Below are 14,062 nucleotides of genomic sequence, written 5' to 3'. Positions count from 1 at the left end.
TTCCGAAAGGGTGGGACCTCCAGATTGGCTGGGACGTCAGTGAGGTGAACCTGTAATGTGTGAGGGGAGGAACCGCAACCTGCGCTAGAATGTGGCCGGCCTTTCAGTTCAGTTCAGTCGCTCAGTCGTGTCCGACTCTTTGCGACCCCATGAATCGCAGCACGCCAGGCCTCTCTGTCCATCACCAACTCCTGGAGTTCACTGAGACGTCCATCGAGTCAGTGATGCCATCCAGCCATCTCATCCTCTGTCGTCCCCTTCTCCTGCCTTCAATATTTCCCAGCATCAGGGTAGTTTCCTAGTCACTCCCCGCGCTGGTAGTTCGACCTCAGGTCCTTGTCTGACCTTTGGTAGTTAACCTGGATGTGCTTCTGAACCAGATTTTAACCCGAACCAGGCTTTAGCTAGAGCCTGGATGATTACTAAACTCCCATTCCCCGGCCCCAACCTCCCGTCTGCCACGCTACAGCTTGAAGATAACTCTGGTCATCGAAACTAGTTATATTCACTTAATTTAACTACAGTTTTGGGCATCCTCAGATTTCAGTTTACTAGTTTGTGAATTGGCTTAATTCTTCCAGGGTTGTTATGAGTTAAAAATAAAAAATCCTTGTGAGTTAAATGTAGCACAGTGTAGCAGCCCTGCAAAGATAGTCGCTGCATTATGGTTGGTATTTTAAAAGCACATTGCAAGTAGTTTTGGCATTTCTTTGTTTGTATCCACTCCTACATGGAGTTCTCAGAAGATCCTGTTCGTCTTGAAGATTCAAGTTAATGCTTAATACTTAACACCAACCGGAGTTGGAATCCAGTGAAACCACACTCTTTCTTTTCTGTTTGACCTTGGCAAGGTATTTTGTTTCAACAAGCCTTGATGTCATAGTAAATGAAATAATATAAATAAAGCAGGTGAACAGTTTTTAAATAGTTTATTACTTTGATAAGAATTTGGTACAGGAAAAGTTACCAGATTTTGCATTTAACCAGGACTATAAAGCAAAGTAGTGACCTTAGAAAAGTAATGTGTTTTTTAGTTCATCTTTGATGAATGTGGATTCTTTTTAATCTTTAAAAACTCCTTTTTATCTTTTTAAAAGTTTAAAGAAAATCATTTATGAGACAATGCAGAATTATATTTGTGTAGCCAACAGGGACTGTGTAAAAACTATCCTCCCTGTGGATTCCCCTGCCACAAAATAGAGGTCCATTCAGAAACATGTGATTGTCAGTGCAAGTTGAGGTCACCTGCATGTCCCACTGGAAGATAGTTTAGTTTTGTTTGTTATCTTTCAAAATCATCAACGCTAAGCTCTTAAAACCACTAGTATTAAAGTACCTTCTAGGAACTCCCTCATTTGTTTTATTTCTTAGACAAGACTACCACAGTAGACTTCTTCCTAAGTGTATTTCTCTATACTGGTCTCTCTGTCTATACTGGATCTGTGCTACACTGGACCTAGGTCTATACTGTTTCAAAATGTGGGTCCTCCGTTAACTATATGGACCTTTGTCCACAAAGTGGTCTCTCTGCTTTTTAGTACACTGTCTAGGTTTGTCATAGCTTGTCTCCCAAGGAGCAAGCATTTTTTAATTTCATGGCTGCAGTTACCATCCATAGTAATTTTTAGAGCCCAAGAAAAAGTCTGTCACTGTTTCCATTGTTTCCCCATCTATTCGCCATGAAAGGATGGGACCAGATGCCATGATCTTTGATTTTTGAACGTTGTGTTTTGAGCCAGCTTATTAACTCTCCTTTTTCACCTTCATCAAGAGGCTCTTTAGTTCTCCTTCGCTTTCTGCTATAAGGGTGGTGTCAACTGCATATCTGAGGTTATTGATATTGGAATAACCTTGATGGAAAAGTCTCATTGGAATATCTTAATTCCAGCTTGTGCTTCTTCCAGCCTGGCATTTTGTATGATGTACTCTGCATATAAGTTGAATAAGCAGGGTGACAAGATACAGTCTTGACGTACTCATTTCCCAATTTGGAACCAGTCTGTTCCATGTCCAGTTCTAACTGTTGCTTCTTGATCTGCATACAGATTTCTCAGGGGGCAGGTAAGGTGGTCTGGTATTCCCAGCTCTTGAAGAATTTTCCACAGTTTGTTGTGATCCACACAAAGGGTCCTAGACAAGTAACTAATTCTGTAGGGGAAAATATTTAACTCAGTTCTCTAAAACCCAGCAGTACTAGAAAGAGCTCAAATGATGCATGGTCTTCATCATGTATCAGTTGGATATTCCATATTTACTATATTACTATGCCATAATTATTATAGCATACTACTATACTTAAAGTTGAAATTATTTTCTCTCTTTGTTGTCGTCGTTCATTTGCTCAGTCGTGTCTGACTCTTTGTGACCCCATGGACTGCAGAGTGCCAGGCTTCCCTGTCCTTCTCCATCTCTTGGAGCTTGCTCAAATTCATGTCAGTTGAGTTGCTGATGCCATCCAACTATCTTATCTTCTGTCTCTCCCTTTTTCTGCCTTCAGTCTTTCCCAGCAGCAGGGTCTTTTCCAGAGTCGGGTCTTCACATTGAGTGGCCACAGTATTGGAGATTCAGCTTCAGCATCAGTCCTTCCAATGAATATTTCAGGGTTGATTTCTTTTAGGACTGACTGGTTTGGTCTCCTTGCTGTCGAAGGGACTCTCAGGAGTCTTCTCTAGCACCACAGTTTGAAAACATTAATTCTTTAATGCTCAGCCTTCTTTATGGTCCAACTCTCACATCCATACATGACTGCTGGAAAAACCATAGTTTTGACTAGGTGGACCTTTGTCAGCAAAGTGATTTCTTTGCTTCTTAATATGTTATCTGGGTTTGTCATTGCTTTTCTCCCGAGGAGCAAGCATCTTTTAATTTCATAACTGCAGTGTCCACAGTGATTTTGGAGCCCAAGAAAATAAAGTCTGTCACTGTTTCCATTTTCTCCCCATCTATTTGCCATGCAGTGATGGGACCGGATGCCATTATCTTAGTTTTTTTAATGTTGAATTTTAAGCCAGCTGTTTTACTCTTTTTTTCTTTTTTTTTAATCTCTTACATAAATGTTAGTGCTTGCTTCACAAGAACAACAAACAGAAGAGGACTTAGAGTCCCAGGTATAGGCTAACAGTACTCTCCTTCCCTTCTTCCCCAAACCACTTGGAAAAGAGAATATATTTGTTGTTTCAATTTGTGCACTGCCCATTTAGTCCCCAGAATTTACCTTTCTAATCTGACCAGTCATTACTGGTTTCTGCATACTAAAATGCAGACCATTTAATGTCTGAAGATGGTTTTAGTATATTCATTGTTTGGAAACTATCATCACAGTCTAATTTTAAAACATTTTCATCACCCTAAAGGAATCACCAAACTCACTTGTAGCCGCTTCCTGTTCTCCTCTACTGTTCCGTCTTAGGTAACCACTAATCATCTCTATATAGATGTAATAGAATAATACAATCTGTGGTCTTTTGTGAGTGACTTTGTTCACTTAGCATAATGTTTTGAAGGTTTATTCATCTAACATGTATCAAAGTGTCATACCCTTTTAGTGACTAGATAGTATTCGATCAGTTGGAATATTTATTGTCCATTGATAAGCATTAGTTGGGTTTTTTTTTTCATTTCTTGGCTATTATGAATAACGGTGCTATGAACATTCATGTACAGATTTTTGTATAGATGTGTTTTCATTTCTCTTGGATAAATGCCTACTAGTAGAATTGCTGCATCATATGATAGCTCCATGTTTAACATTTTGAGGAACTATCAAACTGTTTCTCAAAAAGTGCATCATTTTACATTCCCCCCAGCAACATATGAGGCTTCTGATTTTTCCACGTTCTTATCAACAGTTGTCATTGTCCACTCTTTAAAAATAAACCCTTACAAGGAGATGTGAAGTGGTTTTGATTTTCATTTCTCTCCTGGTAGCTCAGCTGGTAAAGAATCTGCCTGCAATGCAGGAGACCCTGGTTTGATTCCTGGATTGGGAAGATCCCCTGAAGAAGGGATGGGCTACCCTCTCCAATATTCTTGGGCTTCCCTGGTGGCTCAGACAGTAAAGAATCCACCTGCAATGTGGGAGACCTGGGTTCGATCCCTGGTTTGGGAAGATCCCCTGGAGGAGGGCATGGGAACCCACTCCAGTATTCTTGCCTGGAGAATCCTCATGGACAGAGGAGCCTGGCAGGCTATAATCCATGGGGTCACAAAGAGTCAGACACAACTGAGCAACAAAGCACAGCACAATGACTAATGATCCTTTCTTACAATTGATTATTGGTTATCTGTATATCTTCTTTGAGGAACTGTCCAAGTTTTTTGCCCATTTTTAAGAGAATGTGTTTTTCTTTATATTGGGCAGAGGTTTCCTTAAACACCTGGATTCAGTAAGTTTCCCAGTCTTTGTCAAGGGGCTCTGTGTGCTAGATTGGGCATTCCTTCAATACTCAGGCAGGTTACAACTCTGCCTTAAAGTTTTACTTATTTGCTCAGAGCCTCAAAGTTAGCCATTGTTGAGTGTGTAGGATCTTCTCAGAAATCTCCTGTACTTACACACAGCTATTGGCACGTGGACCATTCTGTTCATATGTATGTGTAACCTAAAGTAGGATCTGGCTGCTTGCAGCTCAAAAGCCAATAAAAAAAGTAGTTAGTGGAAAGGAAAGGTTGCTTTATTTTGGATGCCAGCAACATGGGTGAACTATTTCAGGTCCTAAAAGATGATACTGTTATAGTGCTGCATTCTGTATGCCAGCAAATATGGAAAACTCAGCAGTGGCCACAGGACTGGAAAAGGTCAGTTTTCATTCCAGTCCCAAAGAAAGGCAATGCCAAAGAATGTTCAAACTGTCGCACCATTGCACTCATCTCACAGGCTAGCTAAGTAATGCTCAAAATTCTGTAAGTGAGGCTTCAACAGTACGTGAACCGAGAACTAACAGGTGTTCAAGCTGGATTTAGAAAAGGCAGAGGAACCAGAGATCAAATTGCCAACATTTGTAGGATCGTTGAAAAAGCAGGAGGGTTCCAGAAAAGCATTTATTTCTGCTTTATTGACTACACCAAAGCCTTTGACTATGTGGATCACAACAAACTGTGGAAAATTCTTCAAGAGGTGGGAGTACCAGATCACCTTACCTGCCCCCTGAGAAATCTGTATGGAGGTCAAGAAGGAACAGTCAGAACCAGACATGGAACAGCAGAGTGGTTCCAAATTGGTAAAGGAGTGCATCGACGCTATATATTGTCACCCTGCTTATTTAACTTATATGCAGAGTACATTGTGTGAAATGCTGAGTTGGATGAAGCACAGGCTGGAATCAAGATTACCATTTAGTTGGTGTGCTTTTACTTTCTCGTATACTAAGTGTATAGTCTTTCCTTAGTTCATAGGTCTTTTATAAGAATTAACTGATACAGTGATTGTGATGTGGTATATAAACCATAGGATCAAGTACAGGTATAAATGAGTGATTTTGGTATTTTCTGATATGCTAAAATGTTTCCCAGTGATAGTATATACTACATTTGCTCTGAAAAGATGAATGGTAACTCACCAGGAAGAATAATCTATAGGATTTTGTATAATCTGCCACCCTTGGCATTTAGATAAGTAATATATAGATATGCTGAATTCTGCCCTTCTATTTTAATTGTTTCTCTGTTTTGTTTCAGTTGCTGATTGTTGGAGGTTCTTTTGGTCTTCGTGAGTTTTCTCAAATTCGTTATGATGCTGTGAAGATTAAAGTAAGAACTCTCTTTGGAGTTTGACATGTATATATGTATATTTTGGTTTATGAGACATGGATACTTAAAATACTAAGCTGTCTGAATTTTATCTCGCTTTTTTAAAAAAATATTTATTTATTTATTTGACTGCACCGAGTCTTAGTTGCAGTATGTGGGATCTATTTCCCTGAGCAGGGATTGTTGAACCCAGGGCCCCTGCATTGGGAGTGTGGAGTCTTAGCCACTGGACCACCAGAGATGTCCTTATCTTGCTTTTTAAGTCTGATGAATGATCTTTGGGCTCTTTTATAAAACATTTCTTTAAAAATTATATATATATATATTTAAACTTTTTATGTATTTATTAATTTTGATTGTGCTGTGTGTTTGTTGCTGTGCAAGGACTTTCACTAGCTGCAGTGAGCAGGCGCTGCTCTCAGTTGTGGTGCACGGCTTCTGTTGAGCACAGGTTCTAGAGCATGTGTGGCACATGGCCTTAGTTGCTCCACAGCATGTGGAATCTTCCTGGACCAGGGACTGAACCTGTGTCCTCTGCTTTGACAGGCAGATTCTTAACCACTGGACCACCAGGGAAGTCCTATACAATTTTTAAAGATTACTTTCCATTTAGAGTTATTACAGAATATTAGCTATGTTCCCCATGATGTGCAGTATATCCTTGAGCTTGTCGTACACCCAGTAGTTTATACTTTCCATCACTTTACCCCTGTATTGCCTGTCGCCTCCCCCTACTGGTAACCACTAGTTTCTTTCTGTATTTGTGAGTCTGCATCTTTTTTGTTGGGCTTTCCTGGTGGCTTAGATGGTAAAGCATCTGCCTGCAATGCGAGAGACCCAGGTTCGATCCCCGGGTGGGGAAGATCCCCTGGAGAAGGAAATGGCAACCCACTCCAGTACTCTTGCCTGAAAAATTCCATGGACGGAGGAGCCTGGTGGGCTACAGTCCATGGGGTCGCAAAGAGTCGGACACAACTGAGCGACTTCACTTTCTTTCACTTTTCCTTTTCGTTATATTTACTAGTTTGTTGTATTTTTTTAGATTCCACGAATGCATGGTATTTGTATGAATATGTGGAGAAAGAGACGTAGATAATGGATTTACAGGGGTCTTTTTTATAGTTTGCTTTTATCATAGGACTAGTTTGTTTGCTGTATTTGTGAGTCTGCTTCTTTTTTGTTACATTTACTAGTTTGTGTAATTACTGCCAAATTCAGGTCTGTTGTTACAGAAGAATTCTGGTTAATTCATTCAAAAGTATGTAGCTTTTGTTTGTGGCACACATCTGATCCTTGTTTTTTCCCCAAGTACAGTTAACTCTGAAACAACAGAGGTTTAGACTGTGCTGCTCCACTGGTACCGTGGACTTTTTTCAGTAAATACTACAGTACTTTACAATCTGCAGCTGGCTGAATCCATGCATGTGGAACCCACAGATACGGCGGGCCAAGTGTATATTTATTGAGGAAAATCCTTGTATAAGTGGACTCTCAACAAACTTGTGTTGTTCAAGAGTCAGCTGTATTTCATTAGCAGACCTCAGTAATGTTGGTGGGAAAGTAGAGTATTGAAAGCTTATTCAGTTTTTTCAGTTAATCTTATGGTTTAAGAGAAATACCAACTCAAGCTAGTGTTAAAGACAGTAAGTATTAGAATAAATGTTAAATTAAAAAGGAATATATGGTTTCTGTGAGGGAATAGACCAGTTATCAACTGAGTTTTAAAGTTTCTGTTAGCATCCCAATTATTTTATTAAGGACTTTTTGCCCTTTTGCTCTAAGATGAAAGTTATAGTAATCTGACTTTTGGAAATGGGATGTCATATACATATTTGAAAAATAATTGCATATTTGTCATGAGTTTATCATGTCTTAGATCCTACAGATAAAGATTCAAGAAACTGGTTCTTATAAAGCTTATAGCATAATCAAGGCTGTGCTGTGCTATACTTAGTCACCCAGTCATGTCCGACTCTTTGCGACCCCATGGACTGCAGCCCACCAGGCTCCTCTGTCCATGGGTATTCTCTCAGCAAGAATACTGGAGTGGGTAGGCTATCCTTTCTCTAGGGGAACTTTTGACCCAGGGATCAAACTGGGGTCTTCTGCATTGCAGGCAGATTCTTTACCAGCTGAGCTATCCAGAAAGCCCCATAATCAAGGTTGGGAGACTTCTAATATAAAAATGTATTCCAACATACAATATAACAATGCCTAGTGAAATGCTAGATTAGAATTTTACATAATACATTGCTAGAACTTCAAGGAGAAATATATAGTTTAGATTTGGGAAATGGATACCAGAGGTCTGCTAGAGGTATCAACCTTTGAATTAAGGCTTTAAAAATGATAAGAGTTAAATGATAGCTAAATGATGAAAATGATTAGTATTATATAACATAGAGGGGCTGTTGGGCATATGGTCAGATTTTCAGTTTAGAACTCTCTGGCAAGAGTACAGGATGGATGGAGATTAGGGGAGCAAGATAGGAGGGAAGAGAGTGTTTCAGCTGGAGATAGAGAGACCTGTTAAGATACTTTGGCAGTAATATAGATGAACAATACTGGAATCTGAAGTAAAACATTGGCAGTGACAATAGAAATGAATGGATTCTAAAAGAATTTGTAGCAGCAAGTTGATAGTGATATATGCAATATTAAAATCTAAATAAATATGGGAAGACTTTGGTTTTAAGGACTAGGTAAATTTTCACAGCAAGGGAGAATGAGGGAGATTGCAATAACAGAAGAGGTCTAGAGGATGGGGTCAGAGTAAAGAGAACAAAGTTGAGAGAAATGAGGTTGATTGAAGTTGAGAGGATGAGATTGGTTGAGGTCTGTGGAAGGAGGCTGAGAGGACAAAGTTTAGCTGAGCAGGATCAGAGGACAAGACCTACTGAGAGTGAGAGGTCCAGGTTGGTTGATACTGAGAAGTCAGACTCTGGTGAAGTCAAGTCTCAGTGTTTAGGTAAGGCTGAGTTCAAACAAGTTTGAGAGGGTAGGGTGGACTAACTTTGAGAGGAACTGAGAAGATTGGTTGAGGTTGACAGGAATTACAAGGGTTGAGAGGCTGAGATTAAGGGAGAGTCAAGAGAGAAAATTCTTAAAGAGATGGGAATACCAGACCACCTTACCTGCCTCCTGAAAAACCTGTGTGCAGCTCAAGAAGCATCAGTTAAAACTGACATGAAACAATGGACTGGTTCAAAATTGGGAAAGGAGTACATCAAAACTGTATGTTGTCACCCTGCTTATTTAACTTAAATGCAGAGTATATCATGTGAAATCCTAGGCTGGATTCCAGCACAAGCTGGAATCAAGATTGCTGGGAGAAATATCGATAACCTCGGATATGCAGGTGATACCACCCTAATAGCAGAAAGTGAAGGGGAACTAAAGACCTTGGTGAAGGTGAAAGAGCAAAGTGAAAAAACTGGCTTAAAACTCAACATTCAAAAAACTAAGATCATGGCATCTGGTCCCGTCACTTCATGGCAAATAGATGGGGAAAAAATGGAAGCAGTGGCAGATTTTATTTTTTTGGGCTCCAAAATCACCGCAGATGGTGACTGCAGCAATGAAACTAAAAGATGCTTGCTCCTTGGAAGAAAAACTGTGACAAACCTGGATAGCATATTAAAAAGTAGAGACATTACTTTGCCAACAAAGGTCCATATAGTCAAAGCTGTGGTTCATCCAGTAGTCATGTACAGATGTGAGAGTTGGATCATAAAAAAGGCTGAGCTGTTAAGAATAGATGATTTTAAACTGTGGTGCTGGGGAGGACTCTTGAGAGTCCCTTGGACAGAAAGGAGATCAAACCAGTCAGTCATAAAGGAAATTAACTTTGAATATTCATAGAAGGACTGATGCCGAAAACGAAGCTCCAGTAGTTTGGCCACCTTATACAAAGAGCTGACTCACTGGAAAAGACCCTGATGGTGGGAAAGACTGAGGGCAGGAGGAGAAGGGGGCAACAGTGGATGAGGTGGTTGGATGGCATCACTGAATCAATGGACATCAGTTTGAGCAAACTCCAGGAGATAGTGAAGGACAAGGAAACCTGGCGTGCTGTAGTCCATGGGGTTGCAAAGAGTCAGACATGACTTGGTGACTGAACAACAGCAACTGGAAGCAGAAGGCCAAGCTTCAAAGCCAAGTTGTGCCTCTTTGACAAGTCATTCAGACTCCCTGTGTTCCATTATCCTTGCTTTGTTCAAATAATAATACTTATGTCATACACTTTTTTGTGGGTTATAGGAAATAATAAATGTCAAAATACGTGGCATACAGCAGGTGCTTGGTAAATTTTTGGCTGCCATTAGTTGTAGTAGTGGTCATAGTACTACTGAGATATTAGTTGTCATACAATTTGATAGATTGTGGAGATTCTCCAACAGTTTTGTAATCTGCCATGCCATCTGAGCCATGCTTATATTAACTTTTTAAATTGCAGATGGAATCTAACAGACTTAAGTAACTTATGGCTGCTTTTATTTTTCTACAGATTGATCCTGAGTTAGAAAAAAAGCTGAAAATGAATAAAGTGTCATTGGAATCAGAATATGAGGTATAGTATGCTAATGTAGCAATATTCCTAGTCTGTGAATGGTTCTATCTGCCTTAAGGTAAATTCAAATTATTACCAGTCCAGAAAAAAAATTACCTTAAATATACGTTATTGGAACAACTATGTGGTTGTTTGAGAAGACAGTAAACATGGATCTGTTTTTCATATACTATGAGTAAATTCTGGATGGATCAAGAATTTAAAAATAAAAAAACCCAAAAGGCTAAAAGTACTAGGAGTAAAAAATGAAATTTCTTTTTTGTGTTCTTGAGTCAGAAAAGCCTATTTAAATGTGATGAGAAATAGAGATGTTTTAAAAGTAAATATTCAAAGATACCACCTAAAAAAAATTTGTGTAATATAAAGTCAGTAGTTAGATAAGAAATCCTAAAAATATTGTTTATCCTTATCATGATGAATTGATTAAATATAAAGAGCAAATCAGTATACAATTTCAACAACTCAGTTGGCAGTGGAAACATGAGCAAAACATGTAATGAGTTCAGAGACAAGGAAATAAATAGCATTTTTAAAACATATAAAGAGATGTTCAACTTATAATAGAAATGTTAATTCACATTATAATGAAGTGTCATTTTTCCAGCTATCTGATTAACAAAATCAAGGAGTTAATAGCATGTTTAATTATAGGATGTTGGGAAGGAGGACATTCTCCATCTCTTATCATATTTTCCCTTTTCTTTTTATGTGTGGTTCTTTTTTATTGAAATGTAGGCATTGTGAATAGTAAATATTGAAGAGACTTGTGAAGAGTGATTGATTCTCATTTTAGCAGTTCAGTTATTGGCTGGTCATTTGGAGCTTGGTTTTACAATCTGTAAGGGAGGATCTGTGGAAAGGCTTTGAGGTTTCCTAAATCCCCTGAACTTTGTGGGACTCCTTCTCTGAATTGTTTTCCCGAGAGGATCTTGTCAGAGCTAAAGACTGGACCACTGTGTTGTTTGCTATTTTTGTTTTAGTTTAGTTTGAAACTGGACCGCTTTTGCGTAAAGTAATTCAGTCAGCCTTGCATCCCATCTAACAGTTATTCTTAAATTCTTTAGAGCACATATGTCTTACATTATCTGAGTGAAGGCCATTGTTCTCTCTTAAAACCTTTGTTTAACTTTGGAGCATTTCATAACTATACTTGAAGATAATTTACTCTGTTCTTGAATTAGTAGAAATTTGTTCACCTCTGTAGATTTAAACTCTTGGTAAAGCTCTAAGCGAAATTTAGAGAATCATTATTCACTATTTCCCCATTATTTTCTCTTAAACAGTATATGAGCTATGAAGGGTTTGTCTGGAAGTAGATGTTCCTTATAGTTCTTTTAGAAACCATAGAATATGAGAGCTGAAGAAATTATGCAGACCATTTGGTCTTGTCTTTTCATTATTACTTATGAGAAAATTAGTGCCCAGATAACTCAAATCACTTGCACAGGGTTATATAGCTTATTGGTAAAAGAGTAATGTTTAATATCCAAATGTCAAGGTCAATTTATATCATTTCCTCTGTCACTGGATGTAAGCTGTCCTGTGTTCTCTGTGTTTCTTTTTCTATCTTGTTCAGTTAATTATTCCAGAATAACCAAAGCACATATATGAAAGTTACTGTCAGAGTGGTGTGAGAGGATAAAGAAGTATTTATGTTCTTCCCTTTTTTCCTATTTTCATTCCTGTGCTTCAGAGGTACAGTTAACTAAAGATACAGTGATCCAAACTCTACGTGAAACTAGTCTTTATTGCCCCAGAAGGGCTTTGCTCACAGCCTCTATAGGGAATTGCTTTTCATTCTTCAGGCCAGACTCATTTCTCAGGTGCGGAACAAATCATTGTGCTATCTCTTCCTTCTAGCAGACTCTATACAGTCTCCACCTTTGGTCTCTTCCTTTCATTTACTGCCAGCACCTGTGCTAATCATTACTCTGCTGGATCAGTGTTGAGGTGAAATTTCGTTTTCTCAGATTCTTCTCTTTATGCTCTCAGAAATAAAACATGTAAATTATTCAAGAAATACAAGTCAGAATGACTTGGAACAAAGAGGAACCACCTCACATAGATCAGAATGACGATCATTAAAAAAAATCTACAGATAAATGCTGAATCCGGTTTAGAGAAAAGATAACCCTCTCGCACTGTTGGTGGGATTGTAAATTGGTGCAGCTACTATGGAAAACAATATGGAGGTTCCTCAAAAAACTAAAAAAAGAGTTGCCATATGATCCAGCAATCCCACTCCTGAACATATATCTGGAGAAAACTAAAATTCAGAAAAATATATGTACCCCTATGTTCATAGTTGCACTATTCACAATAGGCAAGACATGGAAGTAACTTAAATGACTGTTGACAAATGAATGGGTAAAGACAATGTGGTGCATATGTACAATGAGAATAAAAAAAGAATGACACCATTTGCTGCAGCATGGATGGATCTGGAGATCATCATACTACGGGAAGTAAGTCAGAAAGAGAAAGACAGATGCCATATGATACCACTTATATGTGGAAGCTAACATAAGACACAAATGAACATATCGACAAAACAGAAACAGACTCTGATATAGAGAACAGACTTTTGGCTTGCCCAGGTAGGGGCAGGTGGGGGAGGGAAGGATTGAGAGTTTGAGATTAGCAGATACAAAGTATTATATACAGAATGTGTAAACAAGAAGATCCTACTGATGTATAGCACAGGAATGTATATTCCATATTCTGTGATAATCCATAATCCATCATGGAAAAGAATATGAAAAAGAATGTATGTGTGTGTATGTATACGTATATATGTATAACTGCAGAACTTTTGCCATAGCAAAAATTAACACAATATTGTAAATCAACTGTAATTCAACAAAATAAATTTTTTAAAAAACATGTAGACTCTGTTCCTTTTTTAATAGTTTTATTCTGTTGAGGGGAAAGATAGGCAGTAATGTCAATAGCAAGAAAAGTAAGCTTGACATGCAGTTGATTTGTTTACTAGAATTATAAGTGGGGGCCTATTGAATTCTTTCTACTCATTTATTCAGTTAGGTCCTAGCCAAACTCACAGGGCTCCTATACTAATATTTATGCTCTAATTTTTGTGGCTCTGTAGAAAATAAAGGATTCCACCTTTGATGACTGGAAAAATATTCGAGGACCCAGGCCTTGGGAAGATCCTGATCTCCTCCAAGGACGAAATCCAGAAATCCTTAAGACTAATAAGACAACTTGACCATGTTGATTCTGTTTTTACTTTTTAAATTTTAAATAAAAATGTTATCAACTGGAATTCCAACCATATACTCCTATCCAATGGAGAGAAAACTCCAGACCTGCAGAAGCCTAGATATGAGTAATTTGATGACAAGTACTCTTGATAAAAAGTCAAGTACAGGTTTGTATAAGGTCCAACTCTTCCATTTGCAAATGAAAGTAACAATGTTGACCATATATATTTTTTACTGCTCAATAAACATGTGAATACTGCTACTTAAAAGAGTGTCCTTTATTCTACTCCCAACGTGCATGCATGCTAAGTCGCTTCAGTCATGTCTGACTCTTTGCAAGCCTATAGACCATAGCCCACCAGGGTCCTCTGCCCATGGGATTCTCCAGGCAAGAACACTGGAGTGGGTTGCCATTCCCTCCTCCAGAGGATCTTCTCAACTCAGGGATCGAACCCACATCTCTTATGTCTCTGCATTGGCAGGCAGGTTCTTTACCACTAGTGCCATCTGGGAAGACCAACGCCCC

The 14,062-nt window shown here is 38.6% G+C and overlaps 1 protein-coding gene across 1 annotated transcript in view; it reads left to right on the top strand.

The window, feature by feature from the left end:
- The window catches only part of LOC104993503 (cytochrome c oxidase assembly protein COX16 homolog, mitochondrial), a gene marked incomplete at its 5' end in the record, with an annotated part of 38,339 nt that extends 24,534 nt beyond the window's left edge, over positions 1-13,805 (top strand). Inside the window, 3 exons of the mRNA XM_010846815.1 lie at positions 5,674-5,745; positions 10,253-10,315; positions 13,422-13,805. Of these exons, the coding sequence (XP_010845117.1) occupies positions 5,674-5,745; positions 10,253-10,315; positions 13,422-13,541 (255 nt within the window). The remainder of the gene's footprint in view (positions 1-5,673; positions 5,746-10,252; positions 10,316-13,421) is intronic.
- Between the last annotated feature and the right edge of the window lie 257 nt (positions 13,806-14,062).

The sequence above is a fragment of the Bison bison genome, unplaced genomic scaffold, assembly GCF_000754665.1.
Source record: "Bison bison bison isolate TAMUID 2011002044 unplaced genomic scaffold, Bison_UMD1.0 scf7180017864239, whole genome shotgun sequence".
Lineage (NCBI taxonomy): Eukaryota > Metazoa > Chordata > Mammalia > Artiodactyla > Bovidae > Bison > Bison bison.
This window is presented reverse-complemented; position numbering and strand designations above follow the sequence as displayed.